General features: G+C 27.2%; 5 protein-coding genes across 7 annotated transcripts; 2 read left to right on the forward strand and 3 right to left on the reverse strand.

The window, feature by feature from the left end:
* Positions 1 to 1,388: 1,388 nt before the first annotated feature.
* LOC112693144 (protein transport protein Sec61 subunit alpha) lies at positions 1,389 to 5,529 on the reverse strand. The gene is made up of 9 exons (XM_025568079.1): positions 5,318 to 5,529; positions 3,928 to 3,995; positions 3,293 to 3,358; positions 3,008 to 3,218; positions 2,681 to 2,938; positions 2,432 to 2,598; positions 2,229 to 2,369; positions 1,903 to 2,151; positions 1,389 to 1,834 (listed from the first exon to the last, which is right to left on the reverse strand). The coding sequence occupies exons 1-9, from the start codon at positions 5,322 to 5,324 to the stop codon at positions 1,571 to 1,573; spliced, it is 1,431 nt and encodes a 476-aa protein (XP_025423864.1). The 5' UTR covers positions 5,325 to 5,529; the 3' UTR covers positions 1,389 to 1,570.
* Positions 5,530 to 5,712: 183 nt separating this feature from the next.
* On the forward strand, positions 5,713 to 7,901 carry LOC112693148 (28S ribosomal protein S15, mitochondrial). The gene is made up of 4 exons (XM_025568083.1): positions 5,713 to 6,282; positions 6,381 to 6,514; positions 7,327 to 7,519; positions 7,582 to 7,901. Exons 1-4 carry the CDS (start codon positions 6,071 to 6,073, stop codon positions 7,847 to 7,849), a joined length of 807 nt encoding a protein of 268 aa, XP_025423868.1. The 5' UTR covers positions 5,713 to 6,070; the 3' UTR covers positions 7,850 to 7,901.
* Positions 7,902 to 7,927: 26 nt separating this feature from the next.
* LOC112693146 (tryptophan--tRNA ligase, mitochondrial) lies at positions 7,928 to 9,688 on the reverse strand. 2 transcript variants are annotated; one of them, XM_025568080.1, is made up of 7 exons: positions 9,407 to 9,688; positions 9,189 to 9,347; positions 9,030 to 9,128; positions 8,796 to 8,959; positions 8,617 to 8,738; positions 8,274 to 8,544; positions 7,928 to 8,162 (listed from the first exon to the last, which is right to left on the reverse strand). In XM_025568080.1, exons 1-7 carry the CDS (start codon positions 9,464 to 9,466, stop codon positions 7,940 to 7,942), a joined length of 1,098 nt encoding a protein of 365 aa, XP_025423865.1. In that variant the 5' UTR covers positions 9,467 to 9,688; the 3' UTR covers positions 7,928 to 7,939. The 2 variants fall into 2 exon arrangements, with proteins under 2 accessions (XP_025423865.1, XP_025423866.1); XM_025568081.1 differs by having other exon boundaries at positions 8,070 to 8,162; positions 8,267 to 8,544.
* A 157-nt stretch (positions 9,689 to 9,845) lies between these two features.
* LOC112693147 (transcription elongation factor S-II) lies at positions 9,846 to 11,152 on the forward strand. Its single transcript, XM_025568082.1, has one exon. It carries the CDS (start codon positions 10,128 to 10,130, stop codon positions 10,998 to 11,000), a length of 873 nt encoding a protein of 290 aa, XP_025423867.1. The 5' UTR covers positions 9,846 to 10,127; the 3' UTR covers positions 11,001 to 11,152.
* A 1,244-nt stretch (positions 11,153 to 12,396) lies between these two features.
* LOC112693189 (H(+)/Cl(-) exchange transporter 7-like) lies at positions 12,397 to 18,572 on the reverse strand. 2 transcript variants are annotated; one of them, XM_025568144.1, is made up of 17 exons: positions 18,482 to 18,572; positions 17,601 to 17,705; positions 17,290 to 17,488; positions 17,062 to 17,171; positions 16,858 to 17,001; positions 16,452 to 16,629; positions 16,255 to 16,386; positions 16,013 to 16,178; positions 15,779 to 15,917; positions 15,085 to 15,178; positions 14,856 to 15,025; positions 14,493 to 14,663; positions 13,625 to 13,837; positions 13,393 to 13,557; positions 12,857 to 12,940; positions 12,686 to 12,766; positions 12,397 to 12,617 (listed from the first exon to the last, which is right to left on the reverse strand). In XM_025568144.1, exons 1-17 carry the CDS (start codon positions 18,527 to 18,529, stop codon positions 12,516 to 12,518), a joined length of 2,301 nt encoding a protein of 766 aa, XP_025423929.1. In that variant the 5' UTR covers positions 18,530 to 18,572; the 3' UTR covers positions 12,397 to 12,515. The 2 variants fall into 2 exon arrangements, with proteins under 2 accessions (XP_025423929.1, XP_025423930.1); XM_025568145.1 differs by lacking the exon at positions 18,482 to 18,572 and adding an exon at positions 18,057 to 18,378.
* Between the last annotated feature and the right edge of the window lie 1,304 nt (positions 18,573 to 19,876).

Consider the following 19,876-nt stretch of genomic DNA (forward strand, 5'->3'; position numbering starts at 1 on the left):
GTAAGAGGGTAACGATCACGGTCCAAACTGATAAACAATCCGAACTGGAAACGGGATCGTTTTTTCTTATTCTAAACCTGATGGAATTTCATTTTAATATAATCTATATCCGCGTGAATTCGAAATCCGGATGGTCCTCTTTAATATACCACAAATACATCATCCATCTCGCGTTAGAAAACCCGTCGTCAAATGCCGGACGTTGCGACGTTGCCGCGGCGCGCCGAAATCGCTCGCTCGTGGTACCGCGTTACACGTTTTTATTATTGATTTAAGACGAGGGACAAGATGCGGTTCCCATGGCAACGTCGGACCCAGGGCACAGGCGTGAAAGAGAGACGAGAGCCACGGAGAGAAAGAGCGATGCCGCTCGGCGGTGGTGGATAGGTGCCACGCCCAATGGGTGGCACGCTGCTGCGGATGCACTGCGTTCTTCCCTTACACCGCACTACGTCAACCCACTACCGTTGTCACCCTTTACACCGCACAACCAAATGCCCACACGATAGCGCACTTGACCTCGTCACCTTCGTCAACTAGTGTATTGCGAAAACTAATGGGCTCCCCATCGCCGTAATAAGCATTATTATATAGACATGCCTATAAAATTGACTCGAGAACAAAGATTCAATATAAATACTGCAGTTGTTCTAATAATAATTGTCCATCATAATATAGTTATATTGCGGTTTGATGCATGTAAAACATTATACCATACAATCATACCAATGAAAAAAAATGAAATATTATCAAAATAATGTTTTTATTCAATTATACGTAAACATTTTTAATGAAAATATAAGAAAACCCTTATTATCATGCTTTTTCAGTATTAAAATGACAACCTCAATGACATAATTGATCTAGAATAACAATTTTTTTTCCATAACAATAGATATGCTTGAAATGCACTTCAATTACCAATCCTGGCAAATATATATTATTACTATATCAATTCATATTTCTATCAATATAGAAAAGAATGATTGTAAATATATAAATTGTATATTTAATACTACTCATTTACATATTATATTTAACAGTCTTGAATAACTGAAGTGATAGAATAACTGTGCTGAGATGGTCGAAAAAAAATTATAATCATTTGACTCGAAACATATTCTTAATTTTACTGCTTATTAACTTAATTGTAAGTATATACACAAAAAAAAATTAGGAAGAATAGTTGCCAACTGCAACATTGAACATACATATATATAAATATATTAATGGGTAAGCTTTAGAAAAAAAGTTTATATTATATTATAAATTTCCTATTTTCTAACATTTATATAATTTACAAAAAAAAAAAAAAAGATAATAAAAAAAAAAAAATAATAACAAATAAATATAAATTTGTTGTTGGGACAATTTTTTTTAAACAGTTTTAAAATACTATTATTTTGTAAAGCTGTATGTCGATTGATCAATGAAAAAAAATTAGTTTTAAAAATAAAGTTATTTTCAGAATAATTTGAGTCACACAAAGACCATGACAACAGTTCTGTCCCATAGGGATTCAGTGATTTTTCGACAATTTCATAAACTGTTCGATGATTTGTTAAACATCTTAGAACAACAGAGTACTCATACCACCCATTTCACTCTGTTCTTTAACAAATATTTCAAAATACTGGTATATGATAGTAACAGCTAGCAGGATACCAGTGCCTGATCCAATGGCACCCATGAAATCAGCTAAAACAGATAATGCACCAATACAAAGTCCTCCAAATGCTGCAGCAGTAGGTATGTAACGGTTCAGTTCATGTATCATAGAATTGTCCCTGTGACCTCGCATAACCATCTGTTGTTCTTTTAATTGTTTTGCAACCTATAAATCCAAATTTTATTATACACAAAATCAACATATTTAGTAATTACTTAAATTAATTTACGAACATCTTTTGCTGATGATCCAGATACTTCAATCCATGTTTTGGAAAAGAATGCACATGATCCCAACATAAATACAATATAAAGAATAGCATGAATTGGATCTTCTGCAATGTGGGAAAGATTCTCTGGTGGAGATAGATAATAGCATAATCCACCAACTGGGTATGCTCGAGCTGGTCCACCACCGCCGACATCAGCCCATACACCCAATAGGTTTACTAAAATATTACCATGAAATTTAACAGCCAACATCTATAAATTCATAAAATACACATTATAAAGATGAATTAATTTAATAGAAATTATTTAATAATATAGTAAATTTTTACCTGAGATATAACATATAAATTTGACACTAAAGCAGATTGTAAGATAATTGGAATATTAGATGTATAGAATAACTTAATCGGATAACTGCTGTATTGTCCACGGTACCTAGCAGACTTAATAGGTAAATCAACTCGGAAACCCTATAACATTAAAATATAATGAAAAAAATTGTATCAAGATAATTAATTTAATTTAAATTTACTTGGAAATAAATGACAATAGCAAACACTAAAACAGTTGCAAGTAAATTCATCAAATTTGGTAGGTTTTGTCTATAAAATGCTTCTCTTAGTGCTCTAACTTTATCTTGTCTTGTAGCTAATAAATGGAATAGAGCTATAACAGCTCCTTCAAACTCAGTTCCTCGGCCTAAAAATCATTTTATAAATAATTATCAATATATCTAGGTAACTCATAAAAATCATAGATACTTTAAAATTATTAAATTTACCAGTGTTCACAGTAGTTGGACTAAATGCTTTCCAAACTATTGTTTCACAAATATTGGTGGCAATGAAAAGTGATATTCCTGAACCTAACCCATATCCTTTTTGCAAAAGTTCATCCAACAATAAGACAATTAATCCAGCCACAAACAGCTGAATGATGATTAACAAGCAAACACCAGCTCCAATTTCACTAGGATCACCATACATACCAGTCATAACATAAACAATTGCTTGACCAACAGTAATGACCATACCAAATACTAAGTATAAAAATGATTATGATTTGTAAGTTAAAATTTAATTGTAGAAAATATAAATTTAAATCATACATTTTTGAGCGCCATTGAATAATGCACGATCTTTAGGAGTATCACCGACTTCAATGATTTTGGCTCCCGCCAACAATTGCATAATAAGACCTGAAGTTACAATAGGAGATATTCCCAGTTCCATTAAAGTACCTCTATTTGAAGCCAAAATCACACGGATCCAATAGAATGGATCTGCAGAGTCTGAACTCATAATTCCAAACAAAGGTATCTAAAAATAAAATAAAATTTTAAATTATAGATGATGCAATAAAAAATTCTACTACACACAACAAAATAACTTACTTGACAGCACACCAAAAAAATGAATAATGTGATGGCAGTCCATAATACTTTTTCTCTAAATTGGATCTAATTAAAAATTAAATATAAATTTATTTTCAGTTTAATAAATTTTATTAGACAGTTTATGTTTAATGGAAAACTATTTAAAAATAACTCAATATGTAGTTATAAACTGAAATAAAAACCAGAAACAGAGACAAATAATTAAGAATGTTATTTCACACCACTAAATTCTTTTTCCTTTTATATAAGATTAAATAAAAATTCAATAATTCAATTTAGAAATAAAAATGTACTGATTAAGTCCATTTTGTAGGTCTAAATTTAATAATTTAGTTATAATTAATTATTACAAAGGCCGAGTAAAACATTTCAAAAACAAATTTAATTTTATATCAAAAAATTTACAATTTTAATTATATTAATAATTATTTAACAAATGTTATTATTATTAAAACATGATAATACAAACAAATAAGTAATAAGCATAATATCTCAAATCAAAAAAAATTAAGGGTTTAAATGAAAGTATTAATTAATGTTAATGTTATTTTGTAAATAAAAACACTGAATTAATTAATTAATAATCATTAAAAATAAACATTAATACAATTTAAAGTTACTAAAATACTTACTTTTCGTTCAGGCTTGGCAATTTCTGGCAATATACTGCAAAATGGTTTAATTACTTCTAAAAATTTAACTAAAACAAAAATAAAGAAAAAGAAAAATATAAGTACCATAATTATCTGTTTTATAAACTAGCAGAACCCTTTTTAAAACTGAGACTTTTTCAAGACGCCCTCCCTCTGGTAATAGCATTACTAATCATACATTTATTTTAGACTAGACTAAGTTCTATGAATATACAACTCTCATAAATACAAATACAACGGTGTTTGTAACATATAGAAATAAGAAAAATTATAGCTATAAATTGCTAATCAGTTCAAATATACATTTAATTTTATGTAGTAAATGATGGCTAGTCAGTAAATGTAAAAAAAATATCAAGAATATAATTCCAAGATTACTATTATCAAAACGTATTTGATATATAAATTAACATTTTTTTTTTTTTTTAACAAATATTAATTTACCTCTTAGTTAATAATAAAATTAAATACTTTTTGAAAATGTAGTATTATAGTTATACCACATAACTATAATTAAATACTACATTTTTATATTATTTATGGTTATGGTAACCTGGACAGATGGTTGCCCGACCATTAAAAAATCTAAATACATAATACCTAAGATATTTAGGTACTTACTAAAATTAAATTAAAACATAAATATATTAATTGGTGTATAAAGGAACAAAAAAAAAATGTATATGGTTTATTACTTGTCCGAAAATAAATTATTAAAATTAGTAAACTAAACTATGATGTATATATTTGTTATCAGTTTAGGTAGAAAATAAAGAATTATAAATTCTTAATCAATATCAATATTAAAGAAAAAAAAGAGACAATAAATTTAAATAATTGTTTACAAAACAGTATGAAAAATGACTTGACTATCATACACATACAACTGAATAATTTTATTCATATTGAAATTAAACTTAAAACCAGAAAACTCGAAGCAGTACTCAAGAAGTGCTTTGGGCATATTATTAACAGTATAAAACGGATTTTTAGTAAATTCGTACAGATTTAAAAGGAAATAGACGTGAGACTGTATAAATACTAGGCCACGTTATAGTGACACGTCTATGAATCCACAAAATAACGGACCCAAGTCTGACCCACTTCGAAAAATTAAAATCACAAGAACCAAAAAGATAAAAACAGCCAATATGCTCCAAAAAACGTTTTCACAAGCGTGAAATATTTACTAAGTACTGTTCAACACCGTGGTACTGATTGTTCGGACACGGCTAACAACAAGTATATTCAATTGGTGAGTGCCCGAAACCGTGGTGGTCGCCTAAGTCCGAATTCAAAAAAAAAAAAAAAAAACCAAAAACGAGACACCAATGAAAAATACGTTTTGCGGCAAATATTTTATACTCACAACCCATGACGATTGATACGTGTTCACGACAGTCTTCAATTCAAGTACATCAGAGGTAAAACGACACGTATTTCACGTAAGGAACCATACGAAATGAATGATCGAGAAAAAGTAAACGTATACAGAACGGCGGTATGACTACGGTTCACTTTCAGTGAAACGTATATCAACCACGTAGCGGCTTGACCGACAACATCAACACGAACACACATGCAACGATTTTTTGTCGATGAGTCGGCGACACGTATGGTGTACAGTGTAACGCAAGTCAAAGAGGATAGAAAGACCACTACCACGAACCAAGTACATAGCACCTACACGTCAGCTCGTGACCAATTTCTCAGTTTTCCCCCATTCACCGGGCACGAAACCCGTTTCAAGAGTAACATCGGAGTTTGAAAGTTTTCAAAATTAATCCCGGCCTAAAACCAACGGGTGTAACGCTATTCGATTCGCTTGGATCACCCTCGTTGTTTCTACACTCCTGTCCGAAGAACATGAACGTTTATCAACATTCAATAACAAGCTGATAACCCATTAAAGCATTAAGAAAAGGAGTTTATTCCCTAACCTATAACTATTGCAGCGAAAAGAGATGATTGATAATGAAAAAAAAAGCTGATGATAACCTGTTCATTAAATTTTTGAGTTTTTCGTAATTTTTTTAATCTGCACTTACTTGTTGAAACTGTAATCCGTTTAGTATGATTAAATAGTTATTGTTTATCTACAATTGTGTTCCCTCATACTATCATGATTGCACCTTTTCGTTCAATCATTCGAACCGGTAACTGTGTTAATTTATTGTTTACTAGGAGCCTTAAGTCTGATTTGCACATAAAATGGGTTCGACCGGAGAAAATATCTTGCTGGGATGCAAAAAAATCTGGTGACTTAACGCCTTTAAGCGAATTGGACATGACCGAATTTCCATTAGAATATCGTAATTCTGAAGAACTAAAAACGTAAATTTTTGACTTTATTGTAATTCTTTTTTGTCACCAATATAATCAAAATACCTATACAACAATTGCTAATAGTCGTCACTTTACATTGATTTTAGAGCCAATGAATATGTACGTAAAGTTTTTTCATGTAATTTTATGGGACGTCGATTTGCTACACAACGTTTTCGTCAAGAGCTCATTGATAAAGTTAAATCTAATAGTTTAGATTCTACATCGTGTGAAGTTCAAAGTATAATAACATAAAATTATATTTTGTTAAGATTCAAAGAAAAATGTTCTACAAAATTATTATCTTAGAAAATAAAATATTGTTTACATACATTTTTACTCAGATTTCAAGTTTATTAAATTTTTATTTTGTTTCTCCTTTATAATAATATTATACTTGCCACTTGAAATAACTATTTAAAAATATATATATTATTTATAGGCCTAATGAACTGTTTATATATAATTCACAAACTATGTATATCTTAATCTCCATTGACATAATAATTTCTTTAAAACAAGTATATAAAATTAAGCTAATTATTACTAAATTGTAAAGAAGCTTTTTTTTTACATTTTATCTGCATATGTATGAGTACATCAAAATTATCATGATTTATAATCTCACATTCTATAACAAAGCATAAAAAGTAATTTTTAAATAGACAACTTACTACTAACATTTAAATACCAAAAAATAATGAAAAAGGCATTATTATTTTGTAGTCCAATTGTAATTTTTTATAATGAATAACTATATATAAGTAGATTATTATGTTAGTACAATCGTAAATTGTGTTATGTTTTAAATTTCTATCTTTCATTCATATATTCTTTTAAAATATCGACTACAAGTTAATTTTAATTGAATGACATAGTAGCCTATTTTAAATTATTTAACACTGTTAACTGTAGTCCAAATTAAATAGTAATTCTTAAATATTTTATTTTATTTTTTAATCAATTACTTAATTCAAATTTCTAATTTTTGTTAACTCCATAATTTTGATTAAAATATTTTATAATAACCAGTATTCGATATTCTATTTTTAGTTGCAAGTATGACAGCCAATATTCGTAATCTTCAAGAACACTACAAATTATTTCCTAGAGATAAGAGCTCAAAAATTGCTTTGAAAGAAATAATAGATAAACGTAAAAAGAGACTGAAATTTTTACGTACTTGGGATTATAAAAAGTTTGAATGGTTATTGGAAAAGTTAGATTTGAAGTATCATCCTCATCCGTAAGTAAAATATATGGCTATTTATTCAACATAGTTTTTTTTATTCATGATTTTATTCATAGAACCTATGAAAGAGTAGAGAGGAAAAAATCATTACGTCGTCTTACATCTCAATGGTGCGAAAAAGTTAGAGAACAAAAATTGGCTGAATACCGGGATAAATTAAATAATGAAAAAGAAATATTTTTTAAAGAAAAATTGGAATCATTAGAATGGATTAAAAAAGAAGAAATTGAATGTGGTGCACCACAAACAATAACTGATGCTGATATAGAAGCTGCACGTAAACAATTAGAAGAATGGAGAGCTTTAAAGTCTAACAAAGAATAAAAATATTATAAATTAGAATTGTTAATATACATAACAAATTAAAACTTTTTAATTCTTATAAAGAACATTTCTACTGTATCAAATTAGAAATCAGTTTTTATTTTTCAAAAATTGATTTTCAATTATGTTATTTGGTATTGTACCAATTTTTGAAGCTACTTCTTGCCATGTCTCTAAAGCAATTAAATGTGCTTTTTTCTGTCCTTCTTGGAGCACTTTACTCAAATATTCAGGTGAATCCATTAATTTTATAATCTCTTGACGTATAGGGGTAAATTTTTCAACTAATGCTTCTGCAACTATAAGTTTATACCTAAATAAAGTTTAAAAAAAAAAAAAAAAAACATAAATAATAACAGCTTTTAAAAGTTAAAGATAAATACAGGTAAAACATTTAACTAAAATTCCTAAATTTACTCTTTACCGTCCAGTGTCCAATAATTTATTTTCTTCACAAATTTCTTCTGGGGAAAGTCCAGAAATAAGGGAATGCATGGTTAAAAGTGTAGAAACTCCTGGTCGGTTATCTGGATCATATGTTATTTGCGATGTACAATCTGTAACCGCCTTTTTTACTTTTTCTACAATATCATCTGGTGTATCTGTGATATCTATTTTTCCACGTTTATCTGGATGGGATTTGGACATTTTTTTTGTAGGGTCACGAAGATTTCTTATCCTTGAAGAGCAATCCTCTATAAGTAAAATAAAATGTATATATATAATTTATAAATTATAAGAGCTTCATTAGTATTAGTAGTATTTACGCTGAACAAGAACTTCTGATATAGGAAATGTTTCACCATATTGTCTATTAAATGTGCGAGCTAAACTATGAGCTAATTGCAAATTTTGGATTTGATCTTCGCCAACAGGCACTTTAGTAGCTCTATTAAAAATAAGATAAGACAATGAAAAAACATTTGACAAAAATTTACATGATTACTTATATAAAAGTATGTCTGCTGCTTGTAAAATTGGATATAAGTACAAACCAAGGGGAACATCTTTTAAAGTTGCAGATTTTTCTTTAAACTGAGGTAACTGACCTAATCTAGGCATTGTAGTTAAACATCCAAGAACCCAACTCAACTGTGTATGTTCAGGTACCTAAAGGGTATAAAAAAAAAAAAAAAATGAAAATTCCAAATAAAGTAGAAATAACATTTTTATAAGTTACTTGAGACTGTAAGAACAATGTACTTCTTTCAGGATTAATACCACATGCAATTAGACTTGCCGTCATGAGCAGCACATTTTTTTCTAATTTCTTAGCATCCTTAAGATATGAAAAAATAAATATCAGTCATATTTCATAATTTATAACGAATTAACTCACATATGGCAAGGTAATCGAGTGCAAGTCAACAATGCTATAAAAGACTTCTCTGTCTTCGTTTTGTAACTTAACCCATTTGGACACAGCACCAAAATAATTGCCCAAATGTAATGTACCTGTTGGCTGTATACCAGAAAATACTTTTTCCTTCCATTTAACCTAAATCGATGATTGAATAGTTAAAATTGTTATTTAGGTACGTAATTAAGACCACTTACACTTGAATGACAAGAGCGTACAATCATATGACAAGCGTAGGGAATCTTGTTTGACAACATTAAGTTTAAATATTTCTTAGGAGTGCAAAATGATAAAAAAACTCCTACTGAAGTCGGAGCAATATTATGAAATCGTTTACGGAGCCGATACTGAACATCCAACCTAATTACTACATACGAACTTAACAGATAGGTAACTAAAGATACTTAAATATAATCAAACATAAAAAAAAAGTTCGATTCTTAGGAACACAAAATTCTATCACATCGATAAAGAAACATCATAATATTACTGTAGATAAGGTCGTTTTTCAAATGTTCTTAAGTTGCGGTAATTTTTAACACAGTGTATGCGCTTAAGTGTCACACTCGATTACATTGGCAACAATGTGTAAAATTACCTACCTGCATTCAATTGTTATCATCAAACAACATTTCTTTCAACATAAAACACACCATAGTGATTGACTTCATTTCAATAAGCATTTTGGAGGGTGCACGGTCTGCTCATTCGTCCTGTTAATTTTTTTTTCTTCGATTTATAACGTGTGTAGCTTTTACCGCCGTAATATTATTTGAAAAAAAAAAAGAACTAAAATCCCACGTAAATAAACTTATTCTTGGGATATCGAATTGTTTGTATTCGTCTAGATTTTTTAAGTGTTCAAATTGGGTTGAAGCCGTCGACAAACGTCAGATAACTATTCATTTCGTCGTTACAATGTCGGTCGAAAAAGATATAATTAAGATACAGAACAAACTTCAAAACATGTCTGACGAAAATGCTGATCAAAGTCAAGCTCTGGACTTGTTGAAAGCCCTTAAGGACCTGCCTATCACATTGGACATACTTACCAAAACTCGTGTGGGTATGACTGTCAATTCGTTCCGAAAGAGCTGCAAAGATGAAGAAGTAATAACTTTTTCAAAAGCTTTGATTAAAAATTGGAAAAAGTTGTTGAGTGGAGACAAGTCTGTACCCAATGAACCAAAAAAAGATAAAAAAGAGCGCAAAAAATCAGAAGAAAAAGAACAAAAAGTAGACACGAAGAAAGATGCACCAAAACCTAAACCAGTAGTATTCCCTACGCCATCAACAACAGATGCAGTTCGTATTAAATGCCGTGATTTACTAATAAGTTCATTGAAAACTGAAGATGAATTCGGTGGTTGCGCATCAATTGAAGAACTCGCTGATGAACTAGAAGATGCTATTTACTCGGAGTTTAAAAACACTGATGCTCGCTATAAAAACAGAATAAGAAGTAGATATGCAAATTTAAAAGATGCTAAAAACCCACAACTTAGAAGTAACTTCATTGCTGGAGCTATTACTCCTGCTCAATTAGCTAAAATGACTGCTGAAGAAATGGCCAGTGACGAAATGAAAACTTTGAGAAATAAACTTATCAAAGAATCTATTGATGACGCTCAACTGGCAACTGTACAGGGAACTAAAACTGACTTATTGAAGTGTGGTAAATGTAAGAAACGAAATTGTACATACAACCAAATTCAAACAAGAAGTGCTGATGAACCAATGACAACATTTGTTATGTGTAATGAATGTGGTAACAGATGGAAATTTTGTTAGATTAATTATACTTCTAATTTATTTTGGTCTTAATTAGACACCTAAGATGTATAATAACTGTAATTTTCTCTTCATTTTTTACATGAAAAAATTTTAATTGATTTGCCTACAATTGCGTTATTCACTAATAGAAATATTTTTAGTATTTAAAGAACTCATTTATGAGATAGGTTTTATGTACCTAATAAATAATCTTATTTATTACTATAAATAAATTTATAATAATGAGTGTAACTTTAAATTTTGTACAATTTATTTTATTTATACTAGGTTTGATAACTTATATTTTTGAAGGTAAATAAGATGATGAAATATACTCAATGAAGTCTTTGAACATAATTCCTGCCTTTCAAATGTATAATTATAAATCACTAGACCTATCAAAATAATTTAATTACAATCATTATGGATATTTATATTTAAAATTTTGAATTATGAATATGATTCTTCTCTACTGATGGTTAGAATAAAAATGTAAATATAATAAAATTATATTTTAAGTTATCTGCTCATATAATTATTTCCTTTATTATGTATATATTTATTTAATATATTAGATTAGATTAATGTGATGTATGTACATTTCTAATCAACAATATATATATATATTAATCTATATTTTTCTATGGTGCATAACATAGAGAATAAAATAATAAGTTCCCATGTGTATAATTTGATTTTACTTAATAGTATTAAAATGTAAACAAATATTATGACAAATACATCCACATTCAATGAATTTCATTCCTTGTACTCTTCAAAGTCTTGTCTTAGGAAAATAAATTTTTGGTATTAGTTGCTGGCCCAAACTATAATATCTTATAAGGAAACATGTTAATTTTCATTGCACCATAAGTTTGCTTATTTACGATATTAAATGTCTATATAGTATTTCATATTAAACATTGGTAAACTTTTAATCAGATATATTAATATATAGTATTTTAATGACATAAAATAGAGCTTCGATTATCAGGTCAGTATATAAATCATAAATCTCAAAGCAGTATCTTGTATTATATATATATATATGTATATAACAGTATATTGGTATGAGAATGCACATTTCAATTTCAATTCATTATGTAAAAGTTATTTATTATTTTTTGCAATTTAAAGCACGATAAATATATAGATAGTAGAAATAAAAATGAATATTTTAGTTATTTGTACAAGTTATCTTGAAAAACCTTTGGCAATCTAGACAATGCTCGGTCTGAATTTGTCCAAACTATCAAGGCTTTACTGAATAAGTTAATTTTCATGAATATGAAAATAAATATTTTACCATTCAACATATTATCAAGTAATTGTACAACAGATTAACAATAAATAAATATTTAATATATTTGATTTAATAATGATAAATTAGGTAAACATTACACAAATAAGAAATTTATATACATACATAATAAAAAAATATAGCATTTGATATGTCAAAATAGCGTAACTTTATACTTAAATAATTTATTATTGATTTAAATTTATGAATAGATAAATTTACTATAAGTACTATCATAATTTTGCAGATACTTTGAGTTCTACAACTCCTATTGTACCTCGATGTCTCCATACTTTATATCGAGTGAGATCTTTACGGGTAACTATACCGACCACCTAAAATATATTTATATATTAAATACTAAATTTACAAATAAAAACATAATATTACAGTTAATGTTTACCTCATTTGAATCATTAACAACAACAATATGTCTTAGACCCATTGCTCTAAATAGTCTGAATATTCTAGGTAATGATGCCATCTAAACAAATTGAAATAAATTACACATTAATTAATTTAAATTATTTACCATGGTTTTAATTTAAAATTATTCAAAATGAAATACACTTACATGCTGTACAACATAGGGTGATGGATTCATAAACCTTAACAGATCCACAGTATAATTCCGTTCACTGTCTAATATTTCTATACCCTTAATAAGAATAAAACAATTGATATAAAAATTAAAATCATAGTTAAAATGTAGATTTAAATATGTGTAGTTTAATTTTTGAATTAATGTAACATGTTATACAGATTAAAAAAAAAAAAAAATTATCAGTTTAAATAGTAAAGGTAAAGAAATTTAATAAACTATTTATATATTAAAATAAAAACAAATTATAAGTTAAAATTTATAATTATAAGTTAAACAAATATATTATAGTCAATACACCATTGTTTAATAATTTTATGTGTTAAGTAATTGTTTTTCTAACAGAAAATATTATACAATAGTCTAATGGTTCTACAATAGGTATAGTAGGTATTATATTTTCATTTTTGTGATTAAAAAAATATAAATATAAATATTTTGTATTTTTTTTTTTTAACTGTAGCAAATGGCTATATAGTATGAAATATATAAGTTTAAATTTAGCTTACGTCTATATCTGAATATCTTGGATAATCTTGTCGGAAAGTTGTTAATGAAACATAGTCCCAAGCAGATGGAACTTCATTAAATACTTTGTTTTGTAGCAATACAATTAGTTGGGACCGAAGAATTAAACCACGTAAACGACCATTAGATTTATTGTCACCTATTTCCTAAAATAAAGAAAAACCATGTTTTCTTTTATTTCATAATATAATAAATAATAAATTATAAAATTACCGAATCAACACTAAAAATATCATCAACTACTGGGAATCCATTATATGTATACTTTTTTAAAGTATCAACAATTTTCCCAACCGTTTCTTTTGATTTAAACACAGCAACAGGATGCGCCATAACTTCAGTAGCAAAAATATTGGATGACAGTGGTGGAGGATCCCAAGCCATTAAAGGTATACCACTTAATTGAATATGAATGTCGTAAATACTCTAATAAAAATAAATAGTGTTATACAAGAGAAATTATTAATATATTAAAGTAAATTATCTAATCAATCAATTATTCACTCTATACAATTTTATATTTTTTTAGTGATTGTTAAACACTTATACATTTATATTTTATACCTCAACTATAATAGTTTTTAAAATTCAAATTAATGTTAGATGTAAGAGCAAAGCAAAACATATGGCTAAATACTCTTAAAGTCATTCATCCGAATACTAGTAATCGATGAAGTAAATTATTCAAACTGAATTTTGTGATTCATGAACCATTGTTGTCATACCATACTTAAATTTTAGTAATTAAAAACAAATATTTTCACCGATATAATTTTTTTTATAGTAGACAATTCTAATAAGTGATAAAGTAAGACATCACTTTTATATCATTTTAAATAATTTTAAATACATACAAGACTTTATAGTCATTTACAAAAAAGATACTATATAAATTGAGTATTATTTCTTAATATTTCAGTTATTATTTTATGATTTTAGGATCATGAAGAGAACAAAAAATTGGTTTTTAATTTCATCAGTTTCAATAAGTTCAGATAATTGAAACTCTACTTATTAATGATTTATTTCATATATTTTAAACTATGCAATAATTTCAAACTTAGATGGTCAAATATCTCACTTCAGTAAAATAGTCGCCAATCCATTTTGCTGTTAGTAAACAAATCATAAGTGGTAAACCAAAAGTAATGTCACCAGTTGCTTCAATCAATATAATCGTAAGACTAATAGTCATACGAACAACACCACCAAGTTGTGAAGCTGCACCTATCAAAGCATATTTTCCAACATCCTTAAAATAAATTTAAATTTAGCATCAATAATTACGTAGATAGTAAGACTATACAGTATACATTATACTAAGTGACTTTTTTCAAATGGTTTTTTAATTAATAGTTATTTTTGTAGTTCTCATATTTAACAATAGAATTTTAATAGAAAACTCATGTAGGATACTTGGTATAGTTAATAAAATCCAATTTACCACATTTGGAAATATACATTGAACACCAATTCCAATAAGTCGGCCCCATGCTGCTCCTGTAGCTAAACATGGAATAAATATTCCAGCACTCACACTTAAGCCATATGTCCAAATTGTAAGAAAATAAAAAGAAACCGCGAAATATGCTAATGTAGCTACTTTGAGCGATTCTATAAACAAATACAAAAATTAAAAAGAATAAAAATTTAAAAAAAAAATGATTAGTTACCTGCTGGATCATGAAAAAAAGACCTAACAGATGCTTCTGGAACTTGTAGCCACAATGATGCCATTGAATTATACTCGCCATCATTACAATTTAACTAAATAAATAAAAAAATAAATATTTTTAAATACATTATTATTTAAGGTGTAATTAATATTAAATTTTTAGTAGATATTTTTAATATTCTATTACTACATGTAAATATATTTTTTTTAATATTTATACTTTTTAATATCATTTAAATCAAATGCATAATTCATACTACAAATCACTTTTGCATTATGCAATGTTCTTAAAGTATTTTGTCTTTTTTAACACCAGCCAGTTAGATGTTAAAATTAATAATTTTTCATACTGAATTTTAATGATATAATAAAGCATAATTAAATATATTTCTAAATAAATAAAAATATAAATTTGGAAATAATAATCAATAATTATAAAATGTATATTTAAAATATAAAATATATTTTAACTATTATTAAAGTTACAATTTTGATATGTATTAATTAACATACATCATAAAAAATTGTTTGTTACACTACTAGTTTAATGAAAATATACATATTTAGATGACTAATTAACAAATCACAAAAGTATGATTATTATGTTTTTATTTAAACTTTTGATAGTTAAAAATAGAAATTATATACATATAAAAATATGCATTAATACAGTAGTAGAGTAAAATACATACCTGTACAGGATGTTTTGTTGGATCCAGACCTAATGGTTTACAATCATTTTCCCATAACATTAACAAAAATCCCACAGTTGCTGTAATACTACATACCAAAACAGCTTCTAAAACTTTCTTCCAGCAACTCACCAAATGCCTAAAAAAATAAAAACAAATTGGTAAAAGTGAATTTTTATAGGCTAAAACAAGTTTAACATTTAAACAATTATTATTACTTTAGTAAGAATTTACCTCATTCTGAATATGGTGAGTTTATAATTAAGGTGACAAAATAGTGCTCCTAATAGTCCACCAGTTACTCCCATTGCTAAAAAAATTGGCAATTCGATCATTTCATAAGATAACGCAAAATTGTTGAACTTTCCAAAATTTAATAAACCCCAATATGTCAATTCACCTATTTTATAATTAAATAAATATTAAAATGTTGTATATGTAAAATGCTCAATATTCTCGACTAAAAATAACATTACCAGGATGACCATGATATGCACTCAAAACTGAATTTAAAGTAAATGTTGAAATCATAGAAGCAAAAAATATTCTCCAAGTAAGTGCTTGATTCCAGAAACTTGCTCCTTCTTCTAAACTGAATAATACACCACCTTAAAAAGTTTATAAATTAATTCATTTAAATAAATTATATTTTATACAATAATAATATATTTACCAACTGGTGAACCAAATGCAGCAGCTACTCCAGCAGCAGCTCCTCCAGATACAAAATCTCTTTTTTCATGATCTTCTCTAAAATATTTTAAAACTCCACAATCCTTATTAAAGGTTGTACTTTTTCCTTGGGAGATTCCTGCAGCTACAACAGCACCAGCATGAATCATTGGACCTTCCTGAAAAATAAATTTATAGAAATGCATAGTAGGTATAATAAAAATTATACCTACTGATAAAAAATTAAACATAATTCACTAAAAAATATCAGTAGTAATTTTTCAATTTATACAAAAATACTAAAGAATTTTAAACTTAAAGTCACTTAAAATGTTTAAAAGTATTTTATATATATATATATATATATATATAATAGGAAAATGAAAAAATATATAATAATAAATTACCTTTCCTCCACACATACCACCTACAACAGTAGTAATTACACCAATTACTTTTATAAATAATGTTTTGACTCTAACTAATCTTGGTATTTTAATTCCATTGAGATAACATTTAACTTGAGGAATTCCAGATCCTAAAGCAACTGGCTAAAACAATTAACAATTTTAATAAGATGAAATGTTAGAAGTTATAAATTTTGAATATACTTCAATATAAGTCACTAATATAGATCCAATTAAAACTGGCACAATATTATAAACTAACAATAATATATAAGGTTGCCATAAACAGTTTTTTTTATTGCATGTATCAATATCTAATGGTACTTAATTAAGGAATATTTTATATAAAATATTTAATTATTTAAGAAAAATAAAGAATACACTTTGTAAAATAAGCAAACCATTATCATCACTTATGAACTAAAAGGATACATTCTTTAACATTGCCAAATTTTAAATCAGCAATAATCTCTATGGATAAATCAATAATTACACCGATAACTGCAGTTATGACCCCAATCCAAAAAAATATAGCCCACCTGACAACATTCTTCTTGACAACAAATTGGTAACCTTTTTTTCGCTCTTCATCACGATAAACATAGTTTTCGACAATTTCATAATCTAAACTCTATTAAAAAATTAATAACTTTTAAATTTTATGAACAAAGAAACTAAATTAAACATTTAAAATAGATTAAAGTAAAAAAAAATTGATTTTTCTATATAAATGTATGACTCACCTCATACTTTGCAGATAAAATATTTAATGATCCAATAGGAACTGTATCTTCCCTTTCAGAAAATGAATGAAATTGTTCATGATGGGCCATCGTACCGTATTTGGTCTATTATAAAATATATAAAAATTTTAAATGTTTTAAATGTTAATGGGTATATATAATAAACTATGGTAGTTATATTAAAAATACCTATTACTCATCAACAAAAATAAAACTAAAATTAATTACTAAATCATAATGAAATAAAACAGAGAAAAATATGTTTACATAAGTATATTACATCTATATTGATTGCTTTAATAATTATCCATTATAGTAATATAGTTAAATTAATGATTATTATTGTACTTTTGTACTTATGTAACTGTAACATACAGTGTTATTCTTTGAAGAAACTACCTAACATGGATTATAACATAACAATTGTTATTAGGAGACAATATAAAGGTTACTTACGGTAAAAAGAGAATGATTATTCTTGTCATTCATTTAAAAACATTTAAATGTATTGTGTAATATAATTTATGATGTATTTTAAGTTGAATGTTTAAATCACTAATTAGGTTAGCAATTGGTTAAGTTAAACAATCTCTGAGCATTCTAATAAAACTAATGGAATTTGTCAACTTTGAAACCGATAGGAAAATGTAAAAAATATCAAAATATGAACCAACGATTTGCAGTAAATTTTCGTGAATTCGACATATACATGCATATATAATATAGTATTACATTTAAAAAAAGTCAATACAAAAAATGAAGAGTAAAATATAATTTAACTGATTAATCATTGGCATGCCAATATCTCTATAATAACCCATTGAATTACACAAATTTGTATTACATAATATACAATATCAGTAATTTAAAATTTCACTCACCAAATAGTTATAAGGAGTTTCGAAAAAAAATATCAAGTTTATTATCATTGAAAATCACATCGACCAATAATATGCAAGGCCAAAATTAATATTCGACTACTGATAGCGGACTTACGACATATTTTGATAAAATTTTATATTATTTCATACAAGTAAAAATAGTGATCATTGCTCATAGATACTTTTGTTTTTGAATTCTATAATTTACTAAAAATATTGTTCGTGGTTAATTCTTCATCGTTCCGCAGCTCAAATCATTGTAATTAATATTTAATGACTTATATTTTTAATTTTATTAACATTGAATTTTCAAATTAAAAAAAAAAAAACATAACAATTAACGGTTCAATAAATTATAGTTATATTATAATAACTGTGCAAAAACTCACAGACCATTGACCGTTAATACTAGTTGGTAGTACTTAAAGTGTAACCACAATTTATGTGAAACATATAATCTATAGTACAACCCCATTACAATAGGTAATACGCATTAATATTTAAAAAATATTTTATTGAATAGGTACTAAGTTAATTGTCAAAAATGGAACCAACATATGTACCTATTTGCTGTTGTTTTTTCATATTTTGGTTTAGTCGTGTTCCTAGATATAAAATATATATCTATAGTGTTACGACTGTTTTATGCAAGCCTAACACTTCTCCGTTTTTTAGTTAAATCAGCTCGTATGTCTAATATATTATTGTACGACTGGGGAGGTATAGCACATGACGTCAACAGTAAAATATAACGCGTAGAACAACAGTTGACAAATTACCATATAAGGGTAAGTAACTTATAATCCGAACATATTGAAGGTATAGTTAGATATGAACCTACCTACACCTTGAAGAACGTACGAATAATTTTTGTGGAAAAACTTTAAATCAGTTGTAATTAGAATGTATAAAACAGAGTCCTTCAGAATTCCGAAGAAAGTTATTTATAAAAGTCATCCAATGTGATTATATAATCAAAACTCTCAAAGTTCTTTCAAATTCAATAAAGAAAAGTCATAGTGTTCCAAGTCATCACTCAAGTTCCATTTCACCCGTGTTGACGGTATATTTGTTTCATCGTATGGGGTTTGAACCATGCTTAGTCTACGATCAGACTAGAACCGGCATCGGCCGAATTAACGTTCGGCCGAACACGGACGAAAAAAATAAAATTATAAAATTCAATTGTACCCGGTCACATTACATCCGAGAAATTCGGTCGTTTACAGCCGATATCGGATGAAAACAAAATATTTTGTTTTTTTCGGCCGAACATTAATTCGGCCAATGCCGGGTCTAGTCTGACCGTAGACTTAAGCTATAATTCAAAAATAATAATTGATTTTTCAAACCCTTTTCAATTTGAATTACATAATAATAAAATTCATAATAATA

This window comes from Sipha flava, unplaced genomic scaffold, assembly GCF_003268045.1.
Source record: "Sipha flava isolate LNK unplaced genomic scaffold, YSA_version1 81_pilon_pilon, whole genome shotgun sequence".
NCBI classification, from domain to species: domain Eukaryota; kingdom Metazoa; phylum Arthropoda; class Insecta; order Hemiptera; family Aphididae; genus Sipha; species Sipha flava.